This window comes from Rhineura floridana, chromosome 2 (genome assembly GCF_030035675.1).
Source record: "Rhineura floridana isolate rRhiFlo1 chromosome 2, rRhiFlo1.hap2, whole genome shotgun sequence".
In the NCBI taxonomy this organism is placed as follows: Eukaryota; Metazoa; Chordata; class Lepidosauria; order Squamata; family Rhineuridae; genus Rhineura; species Rhineura floridana.
This window is the reverse complement of record NC_084481.1, coordinates 96,571,509-96,585,409: the sequence shown is the minus strand read 5'-3', so window position 1 is coordinate 96,585,409 and position 13,901 is coordinate 96,571,509. Positions and strand designations below refer to the sequence as shown.

Genomic DNA, 13,901 nt, shown 5'->3' with positions numbered 1-13,901 from the left:
CTCTTCCCCATGGCAGCGGTGGTGCGCCGGGGCAAAGGCACCGCATCTCTCCAAGACTGCACCCTGCCGGGCCAGCTCGCTGGGCATCAGGCAGAAGCCATGGCAGCAGCAAAGAACAGCCGGGCAAAAGGCGAGAAGAGGCGGAGTTGCCAACTGCCCCGCTTCCCGGTGCCTAGGGGCGGCGGCTCTGGGTGTCACCCCTCTGATGGTGACACCTGGCATGGTCCGCACCTGCCACACACCCCTAGTGATGCCGCTGTGTGTTGGGGGGATTCCCTGAAATGTGTTGCAGTCTATTGACTGATTGGAAGCCTTTAGGGGGCTCAGAGAGGTTTGTACAGAACTTTTCCCGGTAGGGGTGGTTTTCCCTCCTTTTTTAGTATTGGAAGCAAGCGGACGGATATCATTTAATTTAGACTCATTGTCTCGATTGGTCATATTTAGGAGTATTTCTTTCAAAGAAGAAAGTCGCAGCAAAATCTCCTGCTGTTCGTGTCCTGGGAGAGCACCAAAGCTTCCAATTAGCATTAGTTCTTCAGGTGCAAAGTTTCCAGGAGCAATATTATCATTGCTCTCTGGAGGCTCTCCAGCGCCATTTATGCCCCTAAAATTCCCTGAGCCTGTAGTTACTCCACCTGAGTTATGGGTCGAGATAAGAATAGGGACATTGGTCAACTCAACTAATTTTCCAGTCAGTGGCTCCTTTTGCCTCAAAGTAGAGGGGCATCTCTTCCCCTCCCTTTGAGTTCCCAGAGATGTAATGCGGGAATTATCCTTAAAATGCCTCCTAACATCCATACCTTTTCTTTTAAACGCTTCTTTGGCTGAGTAAATTTTTGCAGCTGTAATAGCTGATGCGAAAGTTACCATTGCTCGCGCTGATTTGTAATTATAATAAAGATATTCAATCTTCCGAATAGAGTCTAAATCTAGGGAAATTGCAAGTGATGCTGATATAAGCTTCACCAGATGTACTTTGCGGTCATATTGTGTCAGCCAACCATTTGGTTTTGGGTAGTTAATAAAGACCAGGTTCTTTTTCATTAGCTGTAAATGCCATTTTTTGTTTATCAAGGTTGGTTTCTGTGGACGCTCTTGCTCCACATATTCCTTAGTAGAGGATGCTTTCTTGTTTGAAAGTTGGGAGATTGACCAAGGGTCTTGTAGTTCATCAGGTTCAACTACAGAAGCATGTTGGAAGGAAACCTTTGACTGCTGGGTTAGACATGCCCTTTTGTGTGCGCCCTTATTGATTTCATTATCCTGCCTCTCAGGATCAAGTACTTTTCATCTTTTATCCTCTGAGTCCAGTAGCTTAAATAATTTATTGAAATTCATTTTGGATCATTTTTTAGTGTTAACTGCCGTTTCTATATTTTTAGTTTTCTTTTTAGAGCTTACAGCGACCTTAGTGTGTTTATGTTGGATAGTCTTATTGGTCACACCTGTGAAATTTTTACCACTCTTCCTAGTACTAGAGTTTTTGCTGTTCTTTCCATGTTGATTTGCTAGTGAGGAAGGCTCACTTGCAGTTCTAGCATCCTGGTCTGCCTTAGGTTTTGACATCGAATCCTAAAGGAGTTAGAGTTGGCTGATCTTCCCCCCTCAGTTTGTCCAATATTAAATTTGTTAAGGTGGTCAACAGCCCCTTACACTCTGAGAGGAAGTTCTTAATCTAGGATATATCCTCTGTCCACCTCGTAAACAGACTCCTGATCAGCTCAAGTTGGGTGTTAAATAAATTTGTTACCGTATGGGAGTCAATATTCTTGTTGCCAGAGGGCAGAGAAGGAGAAGAAGAGCCTGGCTGTAAAGGGGGATTTTGAAGTTCTTAAAGCTCACTTGTGACAATTCATGCCTACTATCCTGCTGTCTGTCTGTTGTAGGGACAACTGCAGGGGCTAATTCCACAGCCAGGTTACACTCGCCTTCCCCCTGGGTTTCCCAATCCATAGTTCTCATTATGCACTGGGGGCCCAGAGACCAATCTAATATCTCTTCATCCGGTAATTCATTCAACGCCTTGCCTGAGCACTTTCTTCCAAACTGGGGCCAAAAAAGTCCGTAATTTTGAGCTGACTGTGGGTTTTAACAAAGGACATAACATCTTCCGTCACAGGAACCAGTCCCAGTTGTTTATAACCTCCTCTAGTGAGAACCATCACACCCAAGTAGAATAAATTAGCAAAAGGGGGTTGACAGTATATGGAAAATTATATACTATTATTCAAAATAGCCCCCTCCAGAGGGGGTCTAAACAGCCAATAGCTCTGCTGAGCCCTGTCTCAATCTTAGTAAAATACAGGGGCAACTATATAGAGCATTAACCTCTAGAAGTCTTAAGCAGCCACACATTAAAAGCAAACATTCAAACTACCTAAGACCAGTAAAACAGTTAAAACAAGAAGAGACTTCCAATAGCTCATAAAACTTCACCAGGAATGGGTAATTAGACCAATTAAACTAGTTAAACTAATTAAGACAGAGGAATAACAGACAGATAAAAATAATAATAAAATAAAAGGAAAAAGAAAGAAACAAAAACAAAAAAAGAAAAAAGAAAAAAAGAGGAAAAGAGACTTCAGAGAACTCAAAAAACTTCAGTGGTAATAATACTAAAAATAATAAAAAAGGACCCTGGATCATTCGTAGGTCGTTGCAGTGATAAAAAAGCTGAACGGCTTTTAATTGACCTGCCCCCTCTGAGTAGTTCTGTGCTGCTCAATACTGATAACACAGTTAAAGTGGCAGCACTCCAGTACAAGTTTAGTGTGTTTAAAATCTTTGCCCGATAGACACTGAACATGGACACGGACTAATTCCAGACACGGCCCCAGCTAAAAGATTTTACGAACAAGGCAGTTCTTTGTTTCATACACTCGGGCTTCAACGGCCTCGGTACGCCTTATGTTATCAGTCTCGGCGTTCCAGGGTGCTCCTTCCTCCACACTTAACTCTCTCCTTCTCCTTGTTTATTAGTAATCTTGTGCTCTTATCATATTCTGCAGAGGCTGCTGCTTTTACAGCAATATCAGTATTTCTCCTCTTGTTCTCATTCCCAAGGAGGCTGTCTATCAGTGGGATCTCCAGTTTCTCATCCTTTGCTGGAGCTCCTTGAGTCTCAGGGGTCGGCACCTCATATTAAACCTCAATAAATCACTTCAAAGCTGAAGAAGATGTAACGAATCCTTCTGCTTGTAAGATTATGTGGTATGCTATTTCCAAGCTTCTCAAGTTCTCTTATTAAAGGGTATTTTAAGGAGTATTTACATGTCCAGAGTCTCAAGCTGGTGAGTTTGCCACCCAGCAGGAAACCGGAAGTCAAACCTCTGTTGGCTTCAGGGCTACTATGCCCTCCATGCCTCTCAGTTGAGGTGTTGTGAGACAGGGCCCAGGGCCCCCACCACGGAAATGCCCCCCTCTGCACAAGCCGAATGTGAAGGGAAAAGGGAAAAGGAAGACACAGACAATTCTCAGTCATGCAGGGTCACTTGGCAGCTGAGGTGCCTACGAACTCCTTCATTCAGAGCAAAGGGCAGTAGATGCCAGCATACAAACTTAACCCCCACTGGTTCTTGAAAGTAAGTTCACATGCCAGGGACCCCCTTACTCACAAACACAAGCAACCCACTCACTCTAGCTCCAAAGACCTAAAGTAATTGGCATCCCATTACCCAATAGATTAGTAGCCCAAGGTAACAGGCCATACTCACCCTGGGTGCATCCACTGAAACTCAAGCTCTTGAACGCAAAGACTTTATTGATGGTTCTCTTGAAAGAGGCTAGCCAGGAACACACAAAAGACTAGACACCAAAGACAGAAGGGCTCTGTCCCCTGGAGCTGAGTACAGCAACCAGGCTATTCGGAAAGGAGCTGACGGGAGATGCACCCAGAGCCCCAAGCCTTCTCCCAAATGACCCTGTTGAGAGTTTTCAACTGAGACCTCTCCAAACTCCTAGGTAGGCACCCAGGGACCTGGAGAGAGGCTCAGCGGCTACAGGGAGCCAAGAGTTTCCGTGCTGTCCATTCCTGGCCAATGCACCAATTGTAGAAGGAAAATTTTCCAGTCAATTTATTGTGCTGCAAAGGACAGAGTTTATGGAGAGGTAGCAAAGACCAATGCATTGGGAGAGAGGTCACCAAGTACCAACTCTGCCCAAAATATGCCAAGCAGAGGTTTATAAAGAGTTTACACGTCATACCAGAGCTTGGAAAAGTTACTGTTTTTTTAACTACAACTCCCATCAGCCCCAGCCAGCATGGCCACTGGATTGGGCTGATGGGACTTGTAGTTCAAAAAAGTAACTTTTCCAAGCTCTGCATCATACATAGGTTACAGCCCAAAAGCATACATTATTACCATATTTAGCAATATCATACACCTTCAGGGTGGTCCTTAATCATATTTTATCCCTGCCTATCCACGTGCCAGCAAGGCAAGCACCTAACACAACCATAATCTGATGTTTATGGTTGCACAAGTTCCCTTTTCTTAGCCTTCAGCTGCTGTGTTACAACTTAGTTTCATTTTTAGGCAAGCACACTCATTCCTCCTTTAATATGAGGATTTATAAGCTGGAGAGCAAGAGCTAAAGCTGAACTGAGGCCTACCGAATCCCATGGGATTTCTCCAAGGAGATGGGATTGTAAATCCCCTTACAAATGTAAATGTCATATGAGAAATGCATGTATAACCATGGCATGGCTTGACATGTGCATTGTGGTTGACAGAGTGCCTATTTGATCACATTGATCTGCGAAACTTTATTACTGCAGGATGGGTGGTTCATGACAGATGCTCTTGGAGGTCACTGATTCATAGGGTCACCATAAGTCATAATCGACTTGAATGCACATAACAACAACAAAGGGGGGGCAAAAACCAAGATGCTAGAAAAGTAGGAATTTATTGTATGTATAAACACAATGTGTTTCAGCCTGTTGATTTTCAGGCTTTCATCAGGGGCTATAAATCAAACAGCAAGAACAAATTTACTTACATAAACATGTAAAATCATATATCTAACATCTATAAATCAGTCTATGTATTACAATGCAGGCTAACAAGAAGTTCAAAGGAGCAGACAGCTTACAACAGTGTAAACGCCTCAGAGAACAGAACATTAGGCATGTGTATATATACAAGCAACCAGAAATAAGATACCGGTGGGATCGCTTAAGTATTTTACTTATTACTGAATGACAACCATCTGGGAGTGGAAAACAAGTGAGGGACCATGGATATTTTCTGGATTTCATAATAGAGGAAGAAACACGAGCTCCTCATTTAGACCATTAGGGGTCATCGTCTTCAAATTCAGTATCCATGTCATCTCTCTCCTAAGTAAAATGTCATTGCTCTCCCCACATACTTTTTCTAAAACCCAAAATTTAAGTTTGGCAATAGAGTGCTGACAACTATTGCAATGATCCACTAAGGTGGCGCCAGACGACTTGTTTCTAATATTGCTGAGGTGTTCCCCTATGCGTTTTTTAACAATTCTAGAGGTCTGTCCAATATATAATTTCAAACAACAACACTGAATTGCTTAAATAACTGACAGTATTGCATGTTGAAAAATGGTTCAAAGTGTACTTTTTTGATTAATAGGGTTTACAAACTCCATCATTTTACATGTAAATCTGCAGTGGGCACAATGTCCACAGGGGTGATGGCCCCTAGGTGCACTAGTGCCTGGCAGGATATTTGTAATGGGATGAATTTTATCCCTAAATTCACTTTTAATCAGAATGTCTCTTAAATTCCTGGTTCTCTTGAAGGAAATCAGGGGTTGTTCATGACAACCAGGAATATGATGTATGATGTGCCAGTGTCCTTTTATACTTTTTTGCAATATGTTGGTGACATGGTCAAATATCAAATTGCAGTTTAAACGATCAGGGGCTTTCTGTACCGTTTGCTGCAAAAGATCAGTGCGTTCTCTGTGGGAAACTTTCTTAAAGCTGTTCTCAACAATATTGTTTGGATACCCCCTCTTAATTAATTGTTTCTTCAAAATATGAGATTGTTGCACAAAATCTTTTTTGGAAGAACAGTTCCATTTAATCCTTAAGAATTGTCCATATGGTAAATTCTGCCTCAGGGGCTTGGGGTGGGTGCTGTCAAATCTTAGATAGGTGTTCCTATCAGTGGGCTTCCTATATATTGTAGTGCATAGCTGATTTTCTTTTTTAATTAATAAGTCCAAAAAATTGACCTTCCTCAAACTGTGGTGGCAATCAAATTGGATATTGGCACTCCTGTTATTAACCCATTCAAAGAATGTGTTTAGATCGTCGACTGAACCCCTCCAAATCAAAAAGACATTGTCTATAAATCTCCACCACCCCACCAGTTGTTCAGAAAAAGAACCAGAGGACACAATGATTTCTTTTTCAAAGGATTCCATAAAAATATTGGCTACTTCGGGGGCCATGGGACATCCCATGGCCACCCCTTTAATCTGCCAATAGTATAAGTTGCCAAACTTGAAATAATTTCTGCACATAGTTATTTCTGCCAATGCGCAGAGAAAATGTGTAGGAGGATGTCTAACAGTAAGCTTGTCCAAAGTACGCCGAATAATATCTAGGACTTGTTCTTGGGGAATGTTGGTGTAGAGTGATCTCACATCCATAGTTACCAGGATATCCAAGGGTTCCATGGAGATGGACTGTATCTTGTTCATGAAATCTGTGGAGTCCCTTATGTAGGATGGAATGGTGGATATAAAAGGTTTCAAGAAATAATCAACAAATTGTGACAAAGGTTCTAGAATGGAATTGCAGCCTGAAACAATGGGACAACCGGGGGGAGGCATAACACCTTTATGAATCTTAGGTAGGGTTTAAAAAACTGGAACCCTAGGATTCTTATTAAACAGGAATTTATGCTCAACATTGGTGATGTATCCCAGGTTAACATCTTCCTCCAGAACAATACTGATTTCATGAGCAATACTGGAAGTGGGATTGTCAAAGCATATTTTATATGCTGTCTGACAATTGGAAGAGAATCTCTTCCTTATACTGTTGGATATCTTGGATCACTATTGCACCACCCTTGTCAGCTTGTTTGATTACTATGGAAGGGTCCCGTAATAAGGAGTAGTTTAAAACTGCCCCCTTATTCCTCCGTCTCCCAACTAAAGCTGTAATTTTCCTAAGAAAACAATTGGAATGGTACAAGATAAGGTGCCTGGGCAGACAGCCAATGTGCTATGTTTACTATCAACTTGAAGTAAAATGAAGCTCATGTTTTGCCAAAGGTTTTTCCCTTCCCTGAGGCAAGTAAGTTTAAGATCTGAATGACCGTGAAATACACTGGTAGGGAAAGAAGATTTAGTGTTTTATTGCAGCAAAAGCAAGCAGGCACTTACACTTTATAGCTAATGAGCACAGTTTTTGTCTCACATTCTCTATTTTCCCCCGTTGGAAGCCCCCAGCAACAGGTGGAGAGATTCCCTTTATGGCCCTGTTTGGGTTTATACCACATCACACGTCCCTTCAGGCTGATGTCAAGGCTTCTGGCTGGTGTTGAGGCTTATCTGCCAGATTCAGAGCCCTTTATTTATACCCAAAACACCCTCTGGGAGGGGGCATAGGTGGCACCTATACCTGTGAGATTTTTATCTTTCCCGGGGCAAGTGTCTTTAGATCCCACACTTTTGACTTTTGTTTATTTTACAGTGACCTTGAAGCTGTTCTAGCCAGAGCTGAGAAGGCAGCTGTGGAGCCTTCTCCTGCCCCTCTCAGAGTGTGTGAAAGCATTTTCTCTGAGGAACCCCTCCTGGTTGTTTTGACTAATTAAACTGTGTTGTCCTGGCTTCTGTTTGCAACATTGGAGAGTGCAAAAAAGCTTCTTCTCAGCTTTCTGTCCTATACAGGGTCAGAGAGCTTTCTTAGATTCCAGTATTATGCAAGCAGTTTGCAAAAGCAATAAGCACCCCATAAATCAGGGGCATGAGACAAGAAATGGGACAAGGGGAATGGGGCATGCCACACTAAGCCTCCTCAGTTGTTCATCTAGATGTCTTCCGGAGTTTATTTGCCCCTTCAGCTCAGTATATTGTGTGGCTGATACTGGCAGACAGGACAGAGCAGACTTTCAGGGAGATGAAAATAGAAATCCTACCAGAAGCCCATAACTGATGACTTGATGGAGAGCTTGATGAGGCTGTAGAAAGAGGCATAGTAAAGAGCTGTGAACAGGCAGCACCTGATAAGACCATGGGAACACACCTTCCCTTAGATAAAAAAGTGTATAAAAAGCCAGGTTGTATAGCACTCAAGACGCCTCAGCTCTGCTGGAGTGGGGTGTGTGTGTCAAAGAATGCAGGAGAGAACCATCCATCTATTTCATCCATGGCATCTAATGGGTGATGTATCATGACATGTATTTTCATCTACTTTGTAATTTGGGCTCTGTGATATATGACTTAGAATTTGATTCAATCCTTCATCTAATGTAACTTGTTTTAACTAAGATGTGCCTTCAGAGTCTTATACTTTGATGTTAAATGGATATCCAACAAGTTCTTTCATGCTGATATATTTCTATTTTTCTGTTTCTGCAGTGATGGTTAAGGTCACCTAGAATGCATTTGCCTGCCCGGGCGTTGGGATCCTCAGGAGAGGCCCTTCTCTCAGTCCCAACACCTTCACAAGCACGATTGGTGGAGACGCAAGATAGGGCCTTCTCGGTGGCTGCCCCCAGGTTCTGGAACTCTCTTCCTAGGGAAGCACAAATGGCCCCTTCCTTGCTATCCTTCCGTCGGCAGGCAAATACTTTTTTATTCCGACAGGCTTTTGGACTAGAAGATGTTTAAGATAGGGCCTCATAAGGTCTGTTGTATTGTTCTATGGTCCTATTCTTAATGTTTTAAATTGTCTTAGTATCTTAAGTGTATGTTTCATGGTTTTAATGTCGCGAATAGTTTAATTCTATTTTAATTGTATATTTTTGTATGTTTTTTTACCTATGTGTAGTTTTTATTTGTAAGCCGCCCTGAGTTCCAGTTTTGGAAAAAGGGCGGGGTAAAAATAAAGATTCATCCATTCATTCATTCATTTTATTAGTTGTAGTGTGGAAGATATGAATAAATAACTTATATTATAAAGACTGTTTTGCTGTGTGAAGTCTGACTCCAAGTAGAAAATTTCTGGTACCTCCCAAGACTCAAGAATTCATAAGTGGGGATTCTTCTATTCTCTGCCTAAACTAGATGACTGCTGTTGATAACCTATGAGCTTAGGTGAACTAACGTTTGATATACTCTATGTAGACACGGAGGAAGAGCGAAAGCAAGAACGCTTGACTCTATTCATTCATTGGCAAGGGGGCTAGTCTTGCCAATATCATGACTGCAGCAAGAAGTCCTGTGTTCCAAGCATCAAGAATACAGCGGGATGGGATCCATTGGCCGGTACCGGTTTGAAAGCATTCTGTTGATCTAACAGGCTAGTATTGATTTCAGCTCATTCTTTGTCTGCTAGCTACTACTTTTACCAAACCATTTTTTCCTCCAAAAATATTGGTATCGATATTTTAACAGGAAATAATATTTTGAAAGGTAATATTGATAAATGAGAGCAAATATGGATAAAAGTATTGTTCTTAATATTGATATTTTAGAGGAATATTTTTTTAAAAAATGCATTTTCAAAAATAGCCGCAGAAAAGCACTACATAATAATCCAATCCACAGCAATAGAGAATACGTGAATTAATGGAAAATTTGGTACCAAATCCAAATTTGGCAGAATTCTAGCACATCTCTTAGCTTGAATCACACTGAATCTGCTAAAGGAGAGACTGATCCCATTTTTGTTATGGTGTGTTCCTCCTACCATTACCAGAGAGAATTCTTGGAGCAAGTTTGAGATTTTTAGTTCATCAATTGTAACTAATTAAAAAATAATAAAATCAGAAATGTTCATATAACTTCACAAAAAGTATCAGTTCTAGAGGAGTGGTCATGTTCATCTGTTGCAGAGGGTGGGTGGGTAGAAATCTCACGGCACTTTCAAATTTATTAGTCTTTAAGGTGCCATATGATTCTCTGTTGTTTTCCAAGAATGCTCATCTTTATGTGATTAATGCTACTCCCAAGAGATGAGAGGAAGCATAATGAGCCCAGCTCTGCACTGCATTCTCTTTCACAGTGACAACATGATGGATATAAAAACCTAGATCTCCCATCCAAGGACATGATTGCACAGATCAAGAAAGGCAGTCTTTTCATTCCATCTGGTAAGTATGGCCAGAAAAGAATTCCTGTGTGTGTGTGTGTTTCCCCAATCCTACGACAATCATACATTTATATTTTTGTACTTTTTTTCTACATGCATATATGACACTAGAAAATGAACATTAGAGAGAGACAGAGAGAAAGATAATTTTTTTCTGAAGGTGAATGTTAAATCATTCTAGAATGCCACCAAGTGGGGAGATAGCAGGGCTAAAACAGCAAAATGAGCCAGGGTCTTCAATCCAGAGATATGGCGCCCCGCTCGCTGTGCAGCTGACGAGCGAGGCAAGGTTGCAGGTGGGGGTGAAGACGCTGCCTCCATCTTTAAAGGAGGCAGCGTCACGCATCGCGCTTGTGATGTAAGCGCGATGCGCAGCGTGAGGGGCAGAGCCTGCAGGACTATTTAAGTCCAGCCGCCCCTCCTACCTTCCTCTTTTGCTGCGCGACGCCCACCCCGCCCTCCCTCTTTCATGGTGTGCCTATGGGGTCGCTTCGGGGCCGAGTAGGAATTTTTATCCTGCTCACCCTTGTTGGCGGGCAGGTTTTTTGCCTACTCCACGCTATGGGACTGGGAGGGAATCGAGTTAGGGGGTGTTGTGTTTAATAGGCAGATTCGGCTTATTTGGCTAATCGAATTATCCAATAGGTCATGCCCCACAGGGCAATGTAGTTAACACGGATGCGGGAAGGTGCGGGAAGGGAAATAGGTAAGGACAGCTAGGTGGCCCCCTTAGGCACCTTTGGAGGTGATTGGCAGTTCCGGAGGCCTGTCTCTCAGGGCTTTACGGCTCTAGAGCAGGATATGGGCTGCTTCTGGGGCCAACTTATCTTCATCTACCCAGGGGTTATATGGTCCCGGGTGGGGATGACGTGGGAAGGCCCCCCTACTCACCTGCAAGGTGTGGCCGGGGTAAAGGGTAAGCAGATGGGCTTGCCCTTGCCCCAGCAGGGGCTGGTCGCCCGAGAGCTGTGTGGCAAGCTACTTGCTTATAGACAGTTCCCGCACCTAGGTTTCCCTCTGCAGGTCACTTTAAATTGGGGTTTTTGTTTACTGTAATTTAAATAAAGTGGCCCTTGTTCAACCCAAGCTGATGTCTCTGTGTTTTATTTCACCCCTCAACTGCAACTAAGTGTATGGGGAAAGACTGTGCAATTATGCTCATAGTTCTGCCAGAGCCCTTGTATGAGGAAAAGTCTCTCTCTTGGTCCTGATAAACCATCACAGAGGTTAAGAGCAGAGGACATATGACACTCAGAATCAGCCTAGCAACCTGATTTGCTGATCTCAGGAGCAGACAGCACTGACCATTAAAAAGTGATTGATTGATTGATTGAGCGAGTGAGCGAGTGAGCGAGTGAGCGAGTGAGCGAGTGAGTGAGTGAGGGAGGGAGGGAGGGAGGGAGGGAGGGATTGAGTGATTCGATTGTGTAATAATACATGTAAGGATATCAGAACACAGGCATTTAACAATGCATCCAATCTCATAAAAACATAAGAATGTAAGAAGACCCCTGCTGGATCAGGCCAAAGGCTCATCTAGTCCAGCAGCTTGTTCTCACAGTGACCAAACAGATGCCCATGGAAGCCTGCAAGAATTGCTCTCTGTGTTATCTGGGTTCAATATTTATTTCTTTTTATTCTAGCGCAGTAACTCTTAGAACGGAATAAATGGTGGATCCGAATTGTACTACAACTACAGCTGACTTTGTTTTCTCAGGACTGAAAGCTTCCAAGGATGTGCAGATCACCCTGTTTGTGCTATTCTTAATGACTTATCTGGTCACACTGATAGGGAATCTTGGGATGGTAGCTTTGATCCATGCTGATGCCCAGCTCCAAACTCCCATGTTCTCCTTCTTAAAGAGCTTGTCCATTGTTGACAGCTGTTATTCAACAGTTATCACTCCAAAGATGTTGGTGGACCTGTTAGTAAGAAAAGGCACCATTACGTACATAGGTTGTGTTACTCAATACTTTGCTTTCATCTTTTTTGTGACCTCAGAGTGTCTTCTGCTTGCCGTGATGGCATATGACCGTTACGTTGCCATCTGCTACCCATTGCTCTATGTCGTCATCATGTCCCCAAAGAGGTGTGTACAGCTATTGACAGGAACATACACATGGGCTTTCTTGACCTCTTTAGTCCACACCAGTGGCTTGCTCAGGTTGTCTTTCTGTGACTCCAATGTCATCAACCATTTCTTCTGTGATATCACTCCCCTGCTGGACCTATCCTCCACAAACACTTACATCAATGAACTATTTATCTTCACATTTGGCACCTTAGTTGAACTAACCAGCATTGTCACGATCCTTGTCTCTTATGTTTTCATTGTGATTACGGTGTTAAGGATACAGTCTGCCGAGGGAAGGAGAAAAGCCTTCTCCACTTGCACATCCCACCTCATGGCAGTCACAATCTTTCATGGCACCATTCTCTTCATGTATTTCCGACCTAGATCTAGCTATTCATTGCATACAGACAAAGTAGCATCAGTGTTCTATACTGTGGTGATCCCTATGTTGAATCCCCTGATCTACAGCCTGAGAAACAGGGAGGTTAAGGATGCCATGAGGAGAGTGGTGCAGAGAATGTTATTATTACATTGCTGAAAAAAGAACCAAACACAAACAAATCCATCCTGTGATATATAAGTTACCCACTGAAGCACAAGGAATTTTATGGTTTGTGCTTACCTGAAGAATGGATGCAATCAGCATCACATTTGACCTTCCCTGACACGATACCCCTTTACAGCTGAGTGGACTACAAGCAGCTTTGTACAATGTTTACCTATGAACTTCAAGGATAAATCCACATTGGTCCACACACAGTAGGGCTGCATGTATGCTACATCAATATCAACCAGATCACATACAGACTTCACAAGATCACATCCACAAGCACTTCCCCCATCCAGTATTCTACACAGGTTCAGCATGACATATGAACAGAGTGTACCTCTGTATGCACCAATGCATACTCTAATAAAGATTCATAATTGTGTTGACAGTGCCTATATTGTCAACAAGCTTTTTAAGTGGAGATTTTTATCCTCTATCTGTATTGGATCTGAAATTGTTATATATGAAATTGTTTTAGATATGTTTTTATTGTTAATGATTTTATTCTTGAGATGTTTCATAGGAAGTGACTCATAAATGAAATGAAATAAATACATTCTTACCTTTTGTAGATACGTACTCTTTGTGCATGATTCATGATAACACCTAGAGAATGGCAGGGCAGCCGGCACAATCCTGCTCCCCCCCAACACAACACACATATAGACTATATATCAGTGTAAAGAGAAGAGGGCCTTTTCTGCTGTAGACCCCTGGCTATAGAATTCTCTCCTCAGTGAGGCCTGTCTGGTACAGATTTGAACACCTTTTGGGCACCAGTTTAAGTCCTTCCTCGATTCCCAGTACAGGCATTTCTTCTATTGTGACAGGTTTTTCATGGCCTAGATATGGCTAATGTTTCACTGTTGCTGTTATTCTTGAGCTGGTTGTTTTGTTAGTGTGTTGATGATTGCTATGTTTTTAACTCTATATTTTGATTCTTTATGTAAGTCTAATAATACGGAGCTAATTTTGTATGAGGTGACTAATAAATCAAAATGATGATGACGATGATGTCGTCTTA

At 42.4% G+C, this 13,901-nt stretch overlaps 1 protein-coding gene across 3 annotated transcripts; it reads left to right on the top strand.

Annotated features, from left to right (window-relative positions):
* The first annotated feature begins 3,457 nt into the window (after positions 1–3,457).
* LOC133376792 (olfactory receptor-like protein COR4) lies at positions 3,458–12,865 on the top strand. 3 transcript variants are annotated; one of them, XM_061609578.1, is made up of 2 exons: positions 3,458–3,476; positions 11,952–12,865. In XM_061609578.1, exon 2 carries the CDS (start codon positions 12,020–12,022, stop codon positions 12,863–12,865), a length of 846 nt encoding a protein of 281 aa, XP_061465562.1. In that variant the 5' UTR covers positions 3,458–3,476; positions 11,952–12,019. The 3 variants fall into 3 exon arrangements, with proteins under 3 accessions (XP_061465562.1, XP_061465563.1, XP_061465561.1); XM_061609579.1 differs by lacking the exon at positions 3,458–3,476 and adding an exon at positions 5,603–5,638 and having other exon boundaries at positions 11,996–12,865; XM_061609577.1 differs by lacking the exon at positions 3,458–3,476 and having other exon boundaries at positions 11,921–12,865.
* The last annotated feature ends 1,036 nt before the right edge of the window (positions 12,866–13,901 follow it).

Excerpts from the sequence above, each read along its gene's own strand:
- LOC133376792 (XM_061609577.1), top strand. The coding sequence starts at position 11,921 with ATGGTGGATCCGAATTGTACTACAACTACAGCTGACTTTGTTTTCTCA.